The 19,764-nt window shown below is 47.4% G+C and overlaps 1 protein-coding gene across 1 annotated transcript in view; it reads left to right on the top strand.

Annotated features, from left to right (window-relative positions):
• The window catches only part of LOC128843329 (nuclear GTPase SLIP-GC-like), a 62,082-nt gene that overhangs the window by 29,700 nt on the left and 12,618 nt on the right, over positions 1 to 19,764 (top strand). Inside the window, exons 14-17 of the mRNA XM_054040096.1 lie at positions 4,267 to 4,424; positions 11,183 to 11,321; positions 13,845 to 13,953; positions 18,525 to 18,661. Of these exons, the coding sequence (XP_053896071.1) occupies positions 4,267 to 4,424; positions 11,183 to 11,321; positions 13,845 to 13,953; positions 18,525 to 18,661 (543 nt within the window). The remainder of the gene's footprint in view (positions 1 to 4,266; positions 4,425 to 11,182; positions 11,322 to 13,844; positions 13,954 to 18,524; positions 18,662 to 19,764) is intronic.

The following is a 19,764-nucleotide window of genomic DNA, read 5'->3' as shown; positions in this document are numbered from 1 at the left end:
GTCTACACCGGGCTTAGGTCAGCTTAACTACATCTCTCAGGGGTTACGTCAATCTACGTTTTAGGTGTAGACCGGGCCTTAGTCTCTGTGCCTGTGCTCCTCATCTGTACGGTAGAGATAATAATCCTTCCTTCGTCTGTCTATTAAGACAGTAAGTGAGAGGGCAGGGTGTGCTTAGGCAAAATTCTGTATAGATCTATTCCACTCCCCTTCTTCCTGCACCTCAGGTTGGCATTTGGCTGACGCGCTGGCCAGAGCTCTGTCTTTCCAGAAAGCATCACAGAGAGTCAGACCTCTCTCCTGTAACCTCTGGGGCTAGTGTATGTAAAACCCTGATCAATGGAGGGTCATAGTTCCCAGTCGTTTCCTGAGGAAGCACCGGCACTTTATTGATAAAACAAACATTGAGTGCTCACAAAACACACAGTAAATTGTATACAACATTGTAAATAGCATTTGGAATACTGTGAAGAACTTTTAAACAAAAGCTCTTAGACAGTAAATCTGCTTATACAGACTGCCCCCCTTTTTTTTCGGCTACAAACATTCCACTATAAGGTTTCAGGGTAACTGTCTGTACTTTAGCTCACATATCAAAACACATCCACCTCTGGTCTCCTCTCAGAGATGGTTTCTCAGGGCTTGTCTACGCAGGCAACATTAAAGCCCTGCCACGGCAGCACTTTAACGTGGCTTGTGTAGTTGTGGCAGAGCTCTCCCAGCACTCTAAAAAACCCACCTCCACGCGGGGTGTAGCTACCAGCGCTGGCGCACTGTCTACACTGGCGTGTTACAGCACTGTTTTTTTCCCACCCCTGAGCGAGAAAGTTGCAGCAGTAAGTGCCAGTAAGTGCCAGTGTAGACAAGCCCTCAGTCTTTGCAGGGTGACTGTGGTGTGTCGTGTGTGTCACCTGGACTCTTCAGAGCTCGAGAACACTCCTGTCAAACACTTCAGACCCTGGCAGCGAACAAACACTCTGGGGAGCTCCCCAGCTAGCAGCTTTCAGCCCTTGGAACAATAGCTGGCTGGTCCTCTCAGTTGCTGGTGAAACACAAATCTCTAGCCTGTAGCCAAAGTGGTGCAGGGATCAGGATCAGCCTATAAAATATCCATTCCCTGGATCTCTACAAGCCTCTCACTCTATAGGGCACCATCTTCTCCCCATAGACCCAGCTAACATGGGCAAGAATTCACAGACCCTCCCCTCAGTAAGTGCTGCCCCATTCGTGCTCCCTAACCGAGACAGAATCCCAGTTCAGAGCAGTTAGCTGAGAGCCAAATGTAAGTGCCACAGGTTCTGTAACCTGATTCTTTAATGGCTGTTAATGGTATTGATTGCCATTTGCTATTAATTTAATGAGCTGGGGGTAATAGGTTCTCATTCCAGAATCAGACTCAACAGAATTAAAACTAACAAGTTCAATATCTTGTAGGGAACCCAGGGTGCATGGCAAAGACACTCGCACTGAGGGAAAAGCAAAGCCTTAGCCACTTTTATTAACACAATCAAGGAAGAGAAGGAACTTCCAAACCACAAAAACAAATAGCAGTAAAATAGCATTAGGGATACCTGTGGTGTCATCCCCTGCATATGCTCATCTACTCACACCCCTCCTAGGGGATCTGGTGGTGAGAGACAGAGGAATAGCTCTGTCCCTGGCATGCCAAATGAGTCTGATGGTTCAGCCCCCCAACACCCAGAGGTCGGTGGTAGATAAGAACAATGAAGAGCTAAGGAGTCAGTGATGGAAAGCTAGTGCACGCTATATGGTGGCTTGGCCTATTGTAGGGTCTGGGCACTATCATGAATATTTATTCAGATGCCCAGCTTCCCCTGTCCAAATCTGACTTCCTCACCGTCATAATATTGGGGTGCCTTTGTCCGATAGGTAAACATATTAATGCCTTTTAGCTCATTATCATAGATGTCACCTATTGCTAAAGCAAGTTTGTGGTTAAACATCTGCCAACAATTCTATCTGAAAATATCCCAGCCCAGTATCAGTTCAGTGTTCCTGCAGTTGCCTGGTATCGTTAAGTACCAACTCCCTCTCTTGAGCAAGCTATTACCCTAGATTTTGGGGAACTGGAAACTGCTGGGCCATTTTATATATGCTAAGGGTCATAGACCTACTTTACTTATCCTAACATGGTTAAGTCAATGCCTTACAGGATACAGGCCTGTAGGTTCCTTGAGTTACTGCTAAGTAAAATAAAAGGCTAAGTTAGTTTTATGGGCTACACCACTAAAGGTAATAAATGTTCCCCCACCCCCAGCTCTCCTTCTAGGTCCATAAAACACACCGCTATGTGTGACGGGTTCGGTCACAGAGAGCCCCTTGGGACTGTCACCTGATGTGATGAGATTACCTCTGAGCCTCCCTGCCAGCTTGGGACTCCAGAACCCTGCCTTCTTGAGCCAGACACGCTAGCCTGCTGCAACACAGACCCACGTCGGGTCCACGCCCCCAAAGCTGCAGACTTTAACCAAAAACTGCTCAGCAGGTCACCTCTCTGCAGCACCCAGACACCCAGCTCCCAATGGGATCCAAACCCCAAATAAATTGGTTTTACTCTGTATAAATCTTATACGGGGTAAACTCATAAATTGTCCGCCCTCTATAACACTGATAGCGAGATATGCACAGCTGTTTGCTCCCCCAGGTATTAATCACTTACTCTGGGTTTAATAATAAACAAGAATGATTTCATTAAGTATAAAAAGTAGGATTTAAGTGGTTTCAAGTAATAACAGACAGAACAAAGTAAGTTACCAAGCAAAATAAAACAAAACAGGCAAGTCTAAGCCTAATACAGTAAAGAAATTGAATACGGGTAAATCTCACCCTCAGAGATGTTCCAATAAGCTTCTTTCACAGACTAGACTCCTTCTAGTCTGGGCCCAATCCTTTCCCTGGTACAGTTCTTGTTAGTTCCAGCTCAGGTGGTAACTACGGAATTTCTCATGACTGCATCCCCCTTTGTTCTGTTCCACCCCCTTTTATAGCTTTGGCATAAGGCGGGAATCCTTTGTCTCTCTCTGGGTTTCCACCCCTCCTTCTAAATGGAAAAACACCAAGTTTAAGATGGATTCCAGTATCATGTGATATGTTCATATGTCCTGTGAGACTTCATTACCCACTGGCTGGCTCCCCCGTATACAGGAAGGCTTACAAGTAAACAGAGCCATTTACAACCGATTATCCAGGTCAACGGGAGCCATCAAGATTCTAAACCACCATTAATGGCCCACACTTTGCATAATTACAATAAGACTTCAGAGTAATACTTCATATTTTAACTTCAGATACAAGAATGATACATTCATACAAATAGGATTAACACACTCAGTAGATTATAAGCTTTGTAATGATACCTTACAAGAGACCTTTTGCATAAAGCATATTCCAGTTACATTATATTCACAGTCCAAGCATATTTTATAAAGCATATGGAGTGCAACGTCACACTATGGACCAACATTATCCTAATACTGCCCTAGTAAGTAAAGCTGGAATAGCACTGACCTGAGTGGTGCAGGGATGGGACCCAGCCCTCACAGCAACCTCAGTTCTTGGTCCTGCTTCGATCAGCTGCTGAGTCCACAGGGCTGTTTTTAATTCCTCTATTTATAACCTTCCCCCCACTCTCTGATTAGCTCAGCTCTCAGAGGTGACTTGGGTATGCCCTGCAAAGCTACACAGCCTTCTTAACCACTACTGAGCTCATCAGGTAACTGCCGTGCCCTGTTCTGGAAGGTTCTGGGTCTTTCTGAGTTGTCCTGCCCTGCGCTCTGCATGTCTGTGTGCAAAGACACAGAATAACCAGCTAAGATCCATGTCTCTCCCACTGTATCTCCCCTCTCCCGTGGAGGGATAAAGTCAAATGCTGCGGTGTAAAGCACATGGGTTAGAGTAGCTCTTCAGGACAGAGCCTGTCTCTCATAGGTGCATCTACACTGCAGCTGGCATCTGATCGAGCGAATGCACTACAAAGAGAAGTTTAGCAGTGTTGGCACAGGTGGCAGGGGGCAGGGGGGTTGCTGCCCCAAGTACGTACCTAGGGTCTTGGACGGATCAGAGTTAGTGTGGATGGATATGTCTCTTGAGCTGGAAATTACACCTTACAGCTCCACTGCATGTATGTACAGCTCCCCACACAATGGGGCCCTAGCTCAGCCGCGGTCTATAGGTCCCACTGGAATACAAATTGTAAGTAATGTATCCCAGACCCATTTCATTACAACTGTATTTCCAATTATCCAGCGAGACACTGGCTACCAAGGCTTCCACATGACCCTGAAAGCTGTGTGCCAGAAGAATGGTGTATATGCATCTCGGGTCTTTGCCCGCATAGACCTCAACAGCGCCCTGGCTCAGCCCATCTACGACAAAATCGACTCCATGTTTGCAAACATATTCAGGTGAGAGGAGCCCTACCCCACTCAGGCTGCAAAGACACTGAGCCTCCTTTGGTAGGGCTCTAGGCTCCCCATTGGCCTCAGGGTCCTGCAGAAACCGGTTCCCTGGCCCTCCTGGCTAACCCAGCCTGGTGGAGTCCCCCACCAGCTCCCCTAACCCCAGTCTTGCTGGAGCATGACGTGAGGTTCTGTGGGGACTAGAACCTGGGTGTACAGGACAGCTGACACCTCCGCACCACTACCCAACAGGCTTGGTAGGCCTGCATGTATTACCATATAGACCAGGGGTTCTCAAACTGGGGGTCGTGACCCCTCAGGGAGTTGAGATTATTACATGGGGGGTTGTGAGCAGTCAGCCTCCGCTCCCAACCCCCAATTCACCTCCAGCATTTATAATAGTGTTAAATGATAAAAAGTGTTTTTAATTTATAAGGGGGATCACACTCAGAAGCTTGCTGTGTGAAAGAGGTCACCAATACAGATGTTTTAGAACCACTGATCTAGACCCTGTGGAGATAAACACCACAGGAAGTACCACCTGGGAAGGCCAGACTGACAGCTTCCCTCATGGCCCCTGATTGGTCCAGGCACCCTAGTTAAACCCAGGAGGAGTGCCAGGAAGTGTCTGTGAAACAAGGCGAACGCCCTAGCTGTAGTGATGTGCACAGGAACCAGCAAACAGAGCTGAAAACAGTGGAATTTGAGTGGGAGTTGTGTTGGAGGAGAAGGGAGGAGTCAAGCCCCTATTCCTTAGGGGAAGGGAGTGAGTTCCTGTGTGTTGTGTGGTGGTAGTGGTTGTTTCAGTTTGCAGAGGCTGATAGGGGCCAGTGTGCTATCAGAGAAGCAGAGCCTTTGATCATAGCAGAGCCCCCTTTAGGGGATGGGCCGTCCCCAATTAGAAGGTGGGACTTCCCTGATTAGGGGCCCTATAAAGGCAGCAAAGCAGCCAGTCAGTGGCACAGGAGCTAGCAAACAGAACGGAAAACAGGGGAGTTCGAGTGGGAGTTTATAAGTGGAGCTTGAGGAGGGAGCGTTTGGTGTTTGTTTGTTTTTGTTTCCACCTGACAGGAGCTTAGGCGGGAAGGTTATGACAGATAGAAAGGCAGCAGTGACCCAAGGAATGGAAGAGTCAATGAAGATGACCGGATGTGGAAGCTGCAGGACGTACATTATCCTTAGCACATCCTTAGAACGCTGTTGCCCCTAGACTTGTGCCTATTGTGTCTAATTGGAAATCTGGCCCTAGATATGGGATGTGGATTGAAGGCTGAAGAGGATCGTAACAGGAGCAGGAAAGAATCCACTGACTATCCTTCACATGGGAACAAATGATACTGGTAGATTCTTTCTGGGCGCATCAAGGGAGACTGTGGCAGACTGGGGAAGATGCTTAAGGAAATGGAAGCTCATCTTCAGTGGGATTTTACCTGTCCCTGAAGGAGGATAATGAAGGCGAGAGAAGATTATGATGATTAACAGATAGCTCAGGCAGTGGTGCTATCAGGAGAACATTGGGATGTTTGACCACTGAGAGGCAGTAATGGAGAGAGGACTGTTCTCTTGGGATGGACTTCACCTGAATAGGGAGGGAAATTGACTTCTGGGATGGAGGTTGGCACAACTGATTAAAAGAGCTTTAAACTAGGAACTTGGGGGAGACGCTCATATAATCTCCACGCCTGATCTTAATATTGACCAGGAGGAAAAGAATACAGCAGTAGGTAGGAGAATGGACATTAACAGGAAAGATACTGTCAATACCGGTGAAGGTAACAGACAGGCGATACTGGCAGTAGAATGACTGTACCCAATTGGGTGAGGAATCTGGGCAAAGCCAACCAGCAACAGTTAAGATGTTTGTACACCAATGCAAAAACCCTGAGGAACAACACGGAGTAGCTAGAACTCCTGGTGCAGGAAGTGAAATCGGATACTACCGGGATATCAGAAACATAGTGGCATAGTAGTCATAACTGGAGTGCAGGTATTGAAGGGTATGTGCTGTTCAGGAAAGACAGGACTAAAGGTAAAGGTGGTGGAGCAGCCTTGTATATTAATGATGAGGCAGACTGCAAAGAAATTAGGAGTGATGGAATGGCTAAAACAGAGTCTGTTTTGGGTCAAAACCACTTTGGGGAAGAAAGCTACCAGAGGCTCTACTGGGTTAGTTCTGGGGGTCTGCTACAAACCTCAGGATCTGATTTTGCTCTGGATAGAGACCTCTTTAATGTTTTTAGTGAAATAAATACTTCTGGGAATAGTGTGATTATGGGAGACTTTAACTTCCCAGGTATAGATTGGAGGACAAGTGCTAATAATAATAGTTGGGCCCAGATTTTCCTGGATGTGATGGCTGAGGCTGACAGATTTCTTCACCAAAGAGTCAACGAGCCCACAAGAGGTGATGCCATTTTAGATTTTAGTATTCGTGTGTAGGGAGAACCTCAGAGACGAACTGGTTGTAGAGGACAATCTTAGTTCGAGTGATCATGAGCTAATTCAGTTTGAACTAAATGGAGGGAAAATAGATCTGCAACTAGGGTCCTCGACGTCAAAAGGGCAAACTTTAGAAAATGAAGGGAATTAGTTAGGAAAGTGGCCTGGATTGAAGAACTGAAGGATCTAAATGTGAAGGAGGCTTGGGATTACTTTAAATCAAAGTTGCAGAAGCTACCTAAAGCCTGGATCCCAAGCAAGGGGGAAAAATTGTAGGGAAGCGTTACCAGACCAAGTTGGATGAGCAAGCATATCAAACAGATTATTAAAAGGAAGCAAAAAGCCTACAAAGAATGGAAGATTGGAAGGATCAGCAAGGAAAGCTACCTCTTAGAAATCAGAAAGTGCAGGGGAAAAGTGAGAAGTGCCCAAAGCCAAGCAGAGTTGGACCTTGCAAAGAAAATTAAAACCAATAGTAAAAGGTTCTGTAGCCATATAAATAAAAAGAAAACAAGGAAAGAAGAAGGAGGACCACTAAACACTGAGGATGGGCGGAGATAAAAACTAATTTAAGCATGGCCCAACACCTAAACAAATACTTTGCCTGAGTTTTTAATAAGGCAAATGAGGAGCTCAGGGGTAGTAGCAGGGTGGCTAATGGAAATGAGGATATGGAAGTACAATAGAAATTACCACATCTGAGGTGGAAGTCAAACTAAAAAGCTTCATGGGACTAAATCAGAGGGTTTGGATAATCTCCATCCAAGTTTATTGAAGGAATTGGCACATGAAATCACAAGCCCAATAGCAAGGATCTTTAATGAATCTGGAAAACTCGGGAGTTATACCCTATTATTCGAGGATTGCTAATATAGTAGATGGTTTTTAAGAAAGGGGGAAAAAGAGATCTGAAAAACTACAGTTAGTTTGACCTCAGTTGTATGCAAGATCTTAGAACAAAAGAAAGAGAAAGTAGTTAAGGACATAGAGGTAAACAGGAATTGGGATAAAATACAACAGGGTTTTACAGAAGGTAGATAGTGCCAGACCAGCCTGATCTCTTTCTTTTGAGAAAACAACTGATTTTCTTTAGACTGATGTCCCTGGATTTAAAGTTCCACATGGAAAATTAGTTAAATTGGAAAAGATGGGGATTAATATGAGAATTGAGAGGTATATAAGGAACTGGTTAAAGGGTAGACTACAATAGGTCATACTGAAAGGTGAACTGTGAGTCTGCAGGGAGACTGCTGGTGGAGTTCCTCAGGTATTGGTCTTGGGAACCATCTTATTTAACATTGTTATTCATGACCTTGGCACAAAAAGTGGGAGTATGCTAATAAAATTTGCAGATGACACAAAGTTAGAAGGTATTGACAATACAGAGGAGGACCAGAATATCATATTAGACTTGGACAACCTTTGAAAACTGGAGTAATAGAAATGGGATGAAATTGCATAGTGCAAAGTACAAGGTTATGCACTTAGGAACTATCAAGAAGTTTTGCTATAAGTTGGGAACTTATCAGTTGGAAGCGACAGAGGAGGAGCAAGACCTGAGTGTATTGGTGGCTCACAGGATGACTATGAGCCACCAATGTGATGTGGTGGCTCACAGGATGACTATGAGCCACCAATGTGATGTGGTCGTGAAAAAGGCTAATGCGATCCTAGGATGCATCAGGCGAGGTATTTCCAGTAGCGATAAGGAAGTGTTAATACCATTATACGAGGCCCTGGTGAGACCTCACCTGGAATACTGTGTGCAATTCTGGTCTCCCATATTTAAGAATGATGAATTCAAACTGGAATAGGTGCAGAGAAGGGCTACCAGGATGACCCAAGGAATGGAAAGCCTACCTTATGAGAGGAGACTCAAAGAGCTTGGCTTGTTTAGGCTAACCAAATGAAGACTGAGGGGAGATATGATTGCTCTCTATAAATACATCAGAGGTATAAAGTCAGGGGCCAAGAACAAGAACAAATGGCTATAAACTGGCCATCAACAAATTCAGGCTTGAAATTAGATGAAGGTTTCTAACCATCAGAGGAGTGAAGTTCTGGAACAGCCTTCCAAGGGGAGCAGTGGGGGGCAAAAACCTAACTGGCTTCAAGACTGAACTTGATAAATTATGGAGGGGATGGTTTGATGAGATGGCTTACAACGGCATGTAGCCGATCTCCGACTGCTAGTGTCAAATATCTGACCACTAGACATGATTGTTCAAGTCCCACTCGTGACACATTATTATGACTTTAGAAGAGACAATCAGCCCTGACTCTCCTCCTCGTCCACCATTTATAATTGTTATGGTAGTGCCTAGGAAACCCACTGACAGATCCTGGCTCCCATTGTGCTAGGCACTAGGCAGACATGTTAAGAAGAAGACAGACCCTGCTCACAGTCTGGGCGTCAGACAAACGGTGGGGATGGATAGGAAGATGGGTAACAAAATTAAGGAGGCTTACCAAAAAGCTTATGATACGGTCTCCCACAGTATTCTTGCCAGCAAGTTAAGGAAGTATGGGCTGGATGAATGGACTATAAGGTGGATAGAAAGCTGGCTAGATCGTCAGGCTCACCAGGTACTGATCAATGGCTCCATGTCTAGTTTGCAGCCGGTATCAAGCAGAGTACCCCAAGGGTCGGTGCTGGGGCCAGTTTTGTTCTATAGCTTCATTAATGATCTGGAGGATGGCGTTGACTGCACCCTCAGCAAGTTCGCAGATGACACTAAACTGGGAGGAGTGGTAGATACGCTGGAGGGTAGGGATAGGATACAGAGGGACCTAGACAAATTAGAGGATTGGGCCAAAAGAAATCTGATGAGGTTCAACAAGGACAAGTGCAGAATCCTGCACTTAGGACGGGAGAATCCCATGCACTGCTACAGACTAGGGACTGAGTGGCTAGGCAGGGACCTGGTGATTACAGTGTGCCTTTGTTGCCAAGAAGGCTAACAGCATATTAGGAGCATTGCCAGCAGATCGAGAGACGTGATCATTCCCCTCTAGTCGACATTGTTGAGGCCTCATCTGGAGTACTGTGTCCAATTTTGGGCCCCGCACTACAAGAAGGATGTGGAAAAATTGGAAAGAGTCCAGTGGAGGGCAACAAAAAATGATTAGGGGTCTGGAGCACATGACTTATGAGGAGAGGCTGAGGGAACTGGGATTGTTTAGTCTGCAGAAGAGAAGAACGAGGGGGGTTTTGATAGCTACTTTCAACTACCTGAAAGGGGTTCCAAAGAGGATGGCTTTAGACTGTTCTCAGTGGTACCAGATGACAGAACAAGAAGCAATGGTCTCAAGTTGCAGTGGGGGAGGTTAAGGTTGGATATTAGGAAAAACTTTTTCACTAGGAGGGTGGTGAAGCACTGGAATGGGTTACCTAGGGAGGTGGTGGAATCTCCTTCCTTAGAGGTTTTTAAGGTCAGGCTTGACAAAGCCCTGGCTGGGATGATTTAGTTGGGAATTGGTCCTGCTTTGAGCAGGGGGTTGGACTAGATGACCTCCTGAGGTCCCTTCCAACCCTGATATTCCATGATTCTATGAAAAAGCAGAAGTCTCAGCTGGCACTAGCATAGCCCAGGCCCGAGGGGGTGCTGTGCACGTCCCAGCAGAGCTGGATTTAAGGAGGAATTTCAGGAGAATAAGGTGACACCTTGACAAATTTTGCAGCTCCATTGCTTTCAGCGGTCCTGCCCCCACCTGCCATTCACACTTTCGTTAATTGCACTGTACCTGAGTAACTTAGGGAAATGCCACCCTGTGCCCCTTTGGGGTGTAAGTGGCATTGGATACGGGCACGTAAGGAAATGAACAAAGCTCCGTGGCTTCAATCCATCCCCGATGCCCAAAAGGAGAAGGGCTCAGCCCAGTAGTTGAGGCAGTGGAGGTGTCGCTCCTGCAGAGCTGGGGGGGTCAAATGTTTACCCCAGCTGCTATAGAAAGGTGTGTTTGGGTGTTCGCTCCTTCCTGACCAAGGGGAATCTCCCAGCTTTACAGTATTGGCTAGAAAAGGGGGTGATCTGGAGCTGAGCAGAGGGGGTGGGGGGGTATGATAGGCACCTGTGTGCACTGGCTTCAAGTGATCCTGAGCTGACTGAACAGTTCTCAGTGGATCAGTCCAGGTGTCAGATGTTAGAGTAGCCCTGTGGCTGATCTAGCTTGTACCAGAGTCAGCATGGCACCTGGTCAGCTGTGGGATTGGAAGGGGGGATACAGATGGCTTAGAGCCACCTTTGTTTCTCCTCCTACCTCCCCACTCAGCTGTGTCGAGCCCATTTGTCTTTTTAATGATTTGTATTTTATTATCCAACTAGGATCCAGAAGGGAACCAGAGCCTCACTGAAACCCTGCCTTGATATGTTCAAAGACTCGGTGCAGGAGAAAATCCGTGAGGTTGGGAAGAAGAGCCCAGTGACCAGTGAAAACTGCAAGCTCAACTTCTTCATTGAGGAAGTAAGTTGAGGTTAAGAAAAGAGTGAGTGCTCTGCCCTGCCAGACAGAACTTCTGGGGTGAGACTCATCCAGCTATCCTGCCCCTCTGCTTGGCCGAGGAGGGCTGCAGGATGGGAGTAACCATGGAAGGGTAACAATGGGTGATGAGGACTCTCAGGGAGTGCAGGATCGGCTCTGTGATGAACTCTGCCTTCTGACCCACTGATAAGAGACATGAACAGCTGTAGGTTGTAGCCAACACACAGTGTTTAGCATTTATTACCTGGCATCCATGCAGGGCCAGACTCTCAGGTGCAGCAGAGCTGTATTTAGCACAGGACCCAAGGGGGGAGCGCGGGGGGTGGAGAAATCGCCTTGATTCCAGGACTGGTTTGGCCCTGGTGTGACTTAGAGCACCCTAAAGGCCTAAATGACACTGGTAATGGTTCCCCTAGGGACCATCCTGACTGGCAAGGATGGTCAAAGCCCAATGCAGCGTGCTCCAACCCCCTCCCGCCCCCCGATACATTAACATGCCTCCTGTGACGGATGGGTGCGTCCAGTGATGTCGGCCCAATGGGAGGGCCAAGGATCAATCCCCCAGTCTGTAAGATAATCAGACATCGAATCTCTGTGCACACCAACGAAACTTGGTCAGCTTGAAATAAATCGCAAGGATTGAAAAAAGAACAGGAGTACTTGTGGCACCTTAGAGACTAACAAATTTATTAGAGCATAAGCTTTGGTGGGCTACAACCCACTTCTTCGGATGCCAAGGCAATGCTCCCTCTCATTTTTTCCATCCATGGGCGGAATGAATTTTGTTATGTGCACCGAGGGATGTGCGCCACCAGTAGACACACAAAACCCAGATATAATTTTTTTTAAGTTACCACAGGGATAATTACTTCAGCCAGGACAGGTTAGGCATTTTAGAACTCACTACTCAAAGAATTAAATTTAAGTGTAAGAGAAATAAAAATTATGAAATGCAGAGACCAGTAAAAAAACTCAAATAACACACTTTGAAAGAATAAAAGTGCAGAGAACGTATGTGCATTGCAGGAAGTATCAAGACGTAACAACAACAGTAATACAAGTATGTGTTGGGAGGTGAGTGTGAAAGAGACAGAGATTGTGTGAGACACAGAGACTCTGTGTGTGTGTATGTGACAGACTGTGTGTGCGCGCGTGTGTGTGTATATGTGACAGAGACTGTGTGCGTATGTGACACAGAGACTGTGTATGTGTGTATGTGACAGACTGTGTGTGTGACAAAGACACTCTGTGTGTATGGGTGTATGTGACAGACACTGTGTGTGCGTGTGTGACAGAGAGACTGTGCTTGCGTGTGTGCGTGTGAGAGAGAGAGACAGAGACAGAGACTGTATGTGTGCTGGCTTCTGGGGAAGTTTCTGAGACATGCCATGCGCTGAGACATGCCGTGTGCTGAAAGCTCTCCTGCTCTGTCCTGAGCCCTGTCTTTCCTCCCCCGCTCTGCAGAGATGGGGTACATGGCAGAGGGAGAGGGAGAGAGAGAGAGAGACGGACAGAGATTGTGTGTGCTGGCAGCTGGGGAATTCTCGAAGACCAGCTGGTTCAGACCTCAGACCACAGCAGCTCTCTCCAGCTCAGAGTCCTGAGCCAGGCTGTCCCCTCTCCCCTGCTCTGTGGAGATGGGGTACAGGGGCAGGGGGGGGAAGGACATCCTGACATCAGCACCTCCCTCCCACAGCTCCCTCTGCACAGCCAGCAGGAGGGTCTTGGGAGCAGCTGCAAGAGTAACATGTCTGCAGAGCAGCAGGGGGAGGGGCACCTGAACACGTGCTGTCAGATGTGCGCGGCTCTGCAACACTTGAATCTCTCCTGGGCAGCTGCTCAACCGTGCAGCTTAGAGGGAACAAAGGTCCAGGATAGTTCCACTCCCCTCTGCACCAGTTCCACCATAGCACTGCTAGGCTGCTGATGTGTTTAAGGTCTGGTCTCTTGTGAATTCCTACGGCAAGTACCCCCACTGCTTTATACCATTGGAAAGCAACTGGGAATCCCAAAGGACATACCAGACTGGGTTCTCATCCTTGTAGCTAACAAGAGAACCTGCCCCCTTAACTGGCTGGTGATTATAATCAGCTGGAGCCACCAGGGCATATGTTGGACACTGTGGACTGGACTAGGTCGTAGAGGTGGAAAACCATCAGAGACTCAAAGTCTGCACCTCCAACCAGGGAATCTTCAGACACCCTTGAGGCACAGGAGCAATGAAGTTAGTTAGAAGGCACTAGGTGTTCTTTAGCCTTTAAGCTGGGGAAAGGTTTGTGGAGCTCACCGGCTGTTTGAATTCACATATTTGTATCTAAAACTCTGGCCTTAAGAATCCCACACCTGCATATTCCACCTTGATTCTGGGTCTTACCAATAAGCAAACCCCCCTCCCCACCCCCGAATCCCTGATCAGGTCTTCTGTTCCAAACCGTTTATTTAGATCGTTTTTACAATTGAGGGATTGAAAAGATAACGGCAAACTCTTTACATTGATTCACGCAGACAAACATCATCCTGAGGACCCTGGAAAGAGAGATCCTTAAGAAGAAGATGGCCGTCTACCAGTCCCTTCCGCTGTCCATCCAGAGTGACCTAAAGCCTTACTATGAAGGTAGGACCCTTTTGCTGGTGACCCTGCGTTTTGTGGTGTCAGTTTGTTCTCTGGCATTGGGGAGTGATGATGATGATGAACTTCTTTAACTGAATCCTCCAAAGCCAGAGGGGGCACCATTGCACCGACGCACTGACTCACACAGACCCATCAAGTAAATGAGTCACACAACGAAATGACTGGAAAGTATTATCGAGAAAAGACTTTGTGAGGAACTGGAGCATCAAGTAAGCAACAACCAATCTGGGTTTGTGCCAGGAAGGTCAATGATTGACACAGCATCTGCAGCCCAAATACTGCAGGAGAAGTACAGGGAGAAACGCAAGGAATTGCATTTAGTGTTTGTGGACTTAGAGAAGGCTTATGACAGCGTCCCTAGAGGTGATGCCGGTGGACGCGCAATCTGCTAGAGTTATACGTTCAGACTATCATGGACGTGTACAAGGGCCACAAAACAGTAATGAGGAGCAGCTCCGGCTCCAGTGGGCCATTTACTGTAGGGTCTACAACAAGGATCAGCTTTAAGCCCATTCCTGTTTGTGACTGTAATGGACACCTTGAGACAGGGCATTAGGAGAGAGGCTCTATGGAGCAGGCTTTTCACGGATGACATAGTGTTGTGCCGCAAGGGTAAACATGAACTAGAAAGGGACCTAGAATGATGGAGGGCTGCAGGAGCAAAAAATGGCTTACAAATCAGCTGTCAAAAGATGGAATACACATGATGCTTCATGGAGAGGGACAAGGAGAAGCCAGTAAAGTTGGATGGTATAGAGTTACAGTCTGTGCAACAATTCAATACCTCGGATCAGTGTTGAGCCTTGATGGGAATGGGGATGTGGATGTTAAGAGTGTCATGAAGAGCACTTGGTGTAAATGGAGGGAGTTGATGAGGAGTTCTCTGCAATACAAACATGCCAAGAAAACTAAAGAGCAAAGTATAAGACCATGGTTAGACCAGCCATGACATAAAGGTCAGAATGCAGGCCAATGAAGAAGAGAGAACTAATTCACATTGCTGAAATAAGAATGCTGTGGGGGACAATGAGTAAGAACAGAGCTGAGAGGCTAATCAGTGAAATGGTACAAGCCATGATGCAGGTAGTTCCCATCAGGGAAAAACTGAAGGAGCGTTGACTGAGGTGGCTGAGTTGTGTGAGACAACAACACATTGGATATGTCGATGAGAGAGTATAATATCTACTAGTCATAGGACAAAGACCACAAGGAAGACCCAGAAAAGGGTGGTTTGAGATGCTGGAGAAGGACATGAAGAAGTTTCATGTCAGCTTGGAAGATGGACTTGACAGGAACGCTTGGAGACCAAGAACAAGAGCCACCGACCCTGAATAAAACGGGACAGGAAAGCGAAGAAGAAGTTTGTTCTCTAGCCTCTTGAGATGTTTTTTTTTCCAGACAGATAGAAGAACTCTTGTTGCCTCTCACTGGGGACCAGTTACAGGGACAGTTTCATTAGCACCAGTAAAGCATGAAGCAAAATATGTAAATTGGTGTTCTTGGGCAACATGGGTTTGGTGGTGCCGCAGATTCGGCCGGTGCTCCTTTCCATCCATCCAGCAGACTGGGGGGGGGGGGGGAGGGTGTTGTCGTTGCCATGGTAATGCTGTTAAGCTGTTACAGCTGCTCAGTGCTTCTGTTCTTGGAGCTCTGGTGTTATCAGCACTACCAGATAGTGCAGCCTGCTAATTCAGCAGCCCTCGATGTTACTCATAAAGAAAGACCACAGGCACAGTTCAGTGACAAAGGCACTTGGGCAGGTTTATTGCCCTCCAGGAACAGTGCCCCCTGGCAAGGAGCGGCTCAGTCTGCATGTTGGCCATGCAAAGGGTTAAGGTGAGATACCCCAACATTAATAGACTGAGACAAACAACTTACAGACGACCTTATGTGTTTCATGATACCTGCTTGTTACCTCCTTGCTCCTGATTCATCACTTCTGTCAAATCCTCTTATCTTGTGCTAGATTGGGGGTGTACCTGTGCTAGCCTTCTGGAATGTGTTTACATACATACCCAATGACTGGTGCTTCTTAGAAGTGCCTGTGTTTTAGCAGTGATAGCAGGATCCTTGCCAAGTTCATGTACCAGACAGTGAACTTGTAAGCACCTGCTTTAATACGTGGCCTGACTTTGGTTCACAGCCTCTGATTCAGGTCCCATGACCCCGTGCTCCATGCTTTCTCTCTCTCTCTCTCTCTCCCCTACTGGGGTCAGTCTGAGATCCTTATGGATGGGTGGAGGCAGAGCAGTCCCTTGGATACGGTGAATCGAGGTGACTGCCCCGGGCCCCGCGCTTTGATAAAATCATGAGGAGGTGGGCAGGGAGGTGAGGCGGGCCATGGGTGGGTGAGCAGGGTGAGGAGGCGAACGGGGAGGCAAGCGGCAGGTGGGTAGGGGGATGAGGAAGAGCCCCCAACCAGAACCTCCCCCTCTCCCCAGTGCCTCCTGCCAGCTGGCAGACCCCCCAATCAGTGCCTCCCCCTCCCTCTCAGCGCCTACTGCCTGCTGCAGAGCAGATGTTTCGCAGCATCAGGAAGCACTGAGGGGAGGGGGGAAGGAGCGAGGGTGCAGTGTGCTCGGGGAAGGGAGCGGAACTGGGCGGGAAAGAGATGGGGTGGGGGTGGGAAGAGGGAAGGCGGGTGGGGCCTTTGAGAAAGGGGTAGAATGGGGTGGGGCCTGGGCGGAGCCAGGGGGAGCACCCCTGGGCAGATTAGAAACTCAGCACCTATGTCCCGGGCACCGCATCCTCCTGGGGATGGCCCTGGATGGAGGAGTTCCAGAAGGATTAAACAGTGTCGGAGAAAAACTGAGTTCTCACTGTTTTTGTTTAGGTGCAACAAGTCAGACGCTTTATTAACTCTCACATGTGCAGAGGAGAGAGCAAGTAGGTCTCTCTCTGGTAACTAATTACAGCAAGCATTTATACCTTTCATTACAGAAATAATGAGGGACAGCTGCATTTTGTTTATACATAGGCCATCTTGATATCTCATTTCCTTACTTGTTTTGACTCTTGCCTACATACAATTAGTTTCTATACCTTATCTACACAAGGTCTTCTACACCTTATCTATACTGAGGTCACAATGACTTCTTACATAGCTCTTTCTCACCCGTCTCACACAATCCTCACACAATCCTGGCTTCTACAAATCTCGCGTTATCAGGGTTATCAGGGTCACAGCTAGCTTGACTCTTGCTAACAAAGACTGTCTCTTGCTAACGAAGCCTGACTCTTGCTAACAACCATCATGCATTGCAGTTCCCTTCTGTCAGTTCTTTTCTCTGCTTCCACAACCGGCATGGGAGAAGGAGCCAGGACACTGCACTGAGGCAGAGGAGTGGGATGGGGAAGAGTCATAGAATCATAGAATATCAGGGTTGGAAGGGACCTCAGGAGATATCTAGTCCAACCCCCTGCTCAAAGCAGGACCAATCCCCAACTAAATCATCCCAGCCAGGGCTTTGTCAAGCCGGGCCTTAAAAACTTCTAAGGAAGGAAATTCCACCACCTCCCTAGGTAACCCATTCCAGTGCTTCACCTCCCTCCTAGTGAAAAAGTTTTTCCTAATATCCAACCGAAACCTCCCCCGCTGCAACTTGAGACCATTACTTCTTGTTCTGTCATCTGGTACCACTGAGAACAGTCTAGATCCATCCTCTTTGGAACCCCCTTTCAGGTAGTTGAAAGCAGCTATCAAATCCCCCCTCGTTCTCTTCTGCAGACTAAACAATCCCAGTTCCCTCAGCCTCTCCTCATAAATCATGTGCTCCAGACCCCTAACCATTTTTGTTGCCCTCCGCTGGACTCTTTCCAATTTTTCCACATCTTTCTTGTAGTGTGTGGCCCAAAACTGGACACAGTACTCCAGATGAGGCCTCAACAATGTCGAATAGAGGGGAACAATCACGTCCCTCGATCTGCTGGCAGTGCTCCTACTTATAAAGCCCAAAATGCCATTAGCCTTCTTGGCAACAAGGGCACACTGTTGACTCATATCCAGTTTCTTGTCCACCATAACCTCTAGATCCTTTTCTGCAGAACTGCTGCCTAGCCATTCGGTCCCTATTCTGTAACAGTGAATGGATTCTTCCATCCTAAGTGCAGGACTCTGCACTTGTCCTTCTTGAACCTCATCAGGTTTCTTTTGGCCCAATCGTCTAATTTGTCTTGGAAGTCTTGGAGTCTTGGAACAGGGATTGGGATCTGGCACAAATCCATTCCTGCTCAGCATTTCACTGGCATCTCTGCAGTGCCCTGGGGCAGTGAGGTTCCTCCCACTCTGAGCTGGGGCACGTGTGGGCATGGAGGGTCATTTGCATTGAGGAATATGAGGGAGTGTCATTCTCTGGGGCAGCCAGGCTGGCTCCTTTCTCCAGCACTAAGGTCATTGTCACTAGAAGAAGCAGCTAGATGTCCCTTCGAGTGGTGCCATCACTGCCATTGGTTGCCATTATTTTCTTCACCTAAACCCAGTACGTGCCATCCTCCCTGCCCCAAATCCTTCCCAGTCTTGTCTAGAGCTGTGACTGCTCCCATCTTTCCAACAGAGGCGGCTAAGATCCAGGGGCCGCGATCCTGCCAGAGGATGCAAAATATCCTCAAGGAGAACATTGAGAAAGAGACAGCGGTTGGAATGTTTGAGAAGGCAAAGGAGAAGATGAAGATGCAGCTCCAGGAACTGAAGGTGAGAGACACTTCCCCCTGCTCTGTGGGGCTGTATTTATGGGTTTGGGTGGTGCTGTCTGGCAACAGTACAGTGTCCACAGAGGGAGCGGCCCAGAGCAAGCTACCCAGCTAGAATGTAGGCCAAAGATATTGGAGCAAACCCTCTGCTCCATGGGATGTCCACCTAGAGCAGACACAACGTGACCTTGATTTTCAAGGTGTCCTTTAAAGGTCTGATCTTGCAAACACACATGTGCCTAACAGAACAGCACCATTGACTCCAGTGGAACCACAAATGGGCTTTAAAGTAAGTGTGGGCGTGTTTGCAGAATCATTGATATTTATTATTTGTGTTACCATAGCGCTAGGGAGCACTGGTCATGGCCAGACCCCACCGTTTTGGGCGCTGTTTAAACATAGAACAAAAGGACAGGCCCTGCCCCAGAGAGCCTATAATCCAAGTATAAGACAAGAGACAACAGGTGATCAGAGTGTAAATGATCTCTTTACAGTGAGCTGCATGAAACTCGAAGGTGTAGCAAGAAAGGGTAGTGACTGGACCATTTTCCTGAGAGAAGGTGTATGCTCTAGCAACTCGGACCTTCTTTGTATAGAACAACAAGCAGTTTTTTTAACACCTGGCTTGGTGTAATGAACAACACTTTCCACAAGTCCGTTAAAGCGATGTGCCCATGGTAACTGTGAGCACATCCGTTTGTAGGTGAATCCAAGTATTTTCAGGACACTGGAAGATGCAAACAAGCAATTTGATGCTGCTCTCTATTTTTACGCATGCAAACTGATGGGGCCCACAGTGAGTGTGAAGGCTTGTTGAACCAGCCCTATGTGTCTCTGCGGATTGTACTGAGCATAGCTACTGCGTAGATATTACAAGAAGCAACTGTGAGATGCAAACAGTTCTGGTGACATTGTAAATGTTTTTCCCTGATATAGACAAGGTGGGTGAGGTAATATGTTCTATTGGACCAGCTTCTGTTGGTGAGAGAGACAAGCTTTTAAGCCTCACAGAGCTCTTCTTCAGGTCTAGAAAAGGTAACTAGTGCATCACAAATAAATTCAAGGTGATACTGATGGTTAAGCATAAGGGTTTAACATGTGGCA

This window comes from Malaclemys terrapin, chromosome 9, assembly GCF_027887155.1.
Source record: "Malaclemys terrapin pileata isolate rMalTer1 chromosome 9, rMalTer1.hap1, whole genome shotgun sequence".
NCBI classification, from domain to species: Eukaryota; Metazoa; Chordata; order Testudines; family Emydidae; genus Malaclemys; species Malaclemys terrapin.
This window is presented reverse-complemented; position numbering and strand designations above follow the sequence as displayed.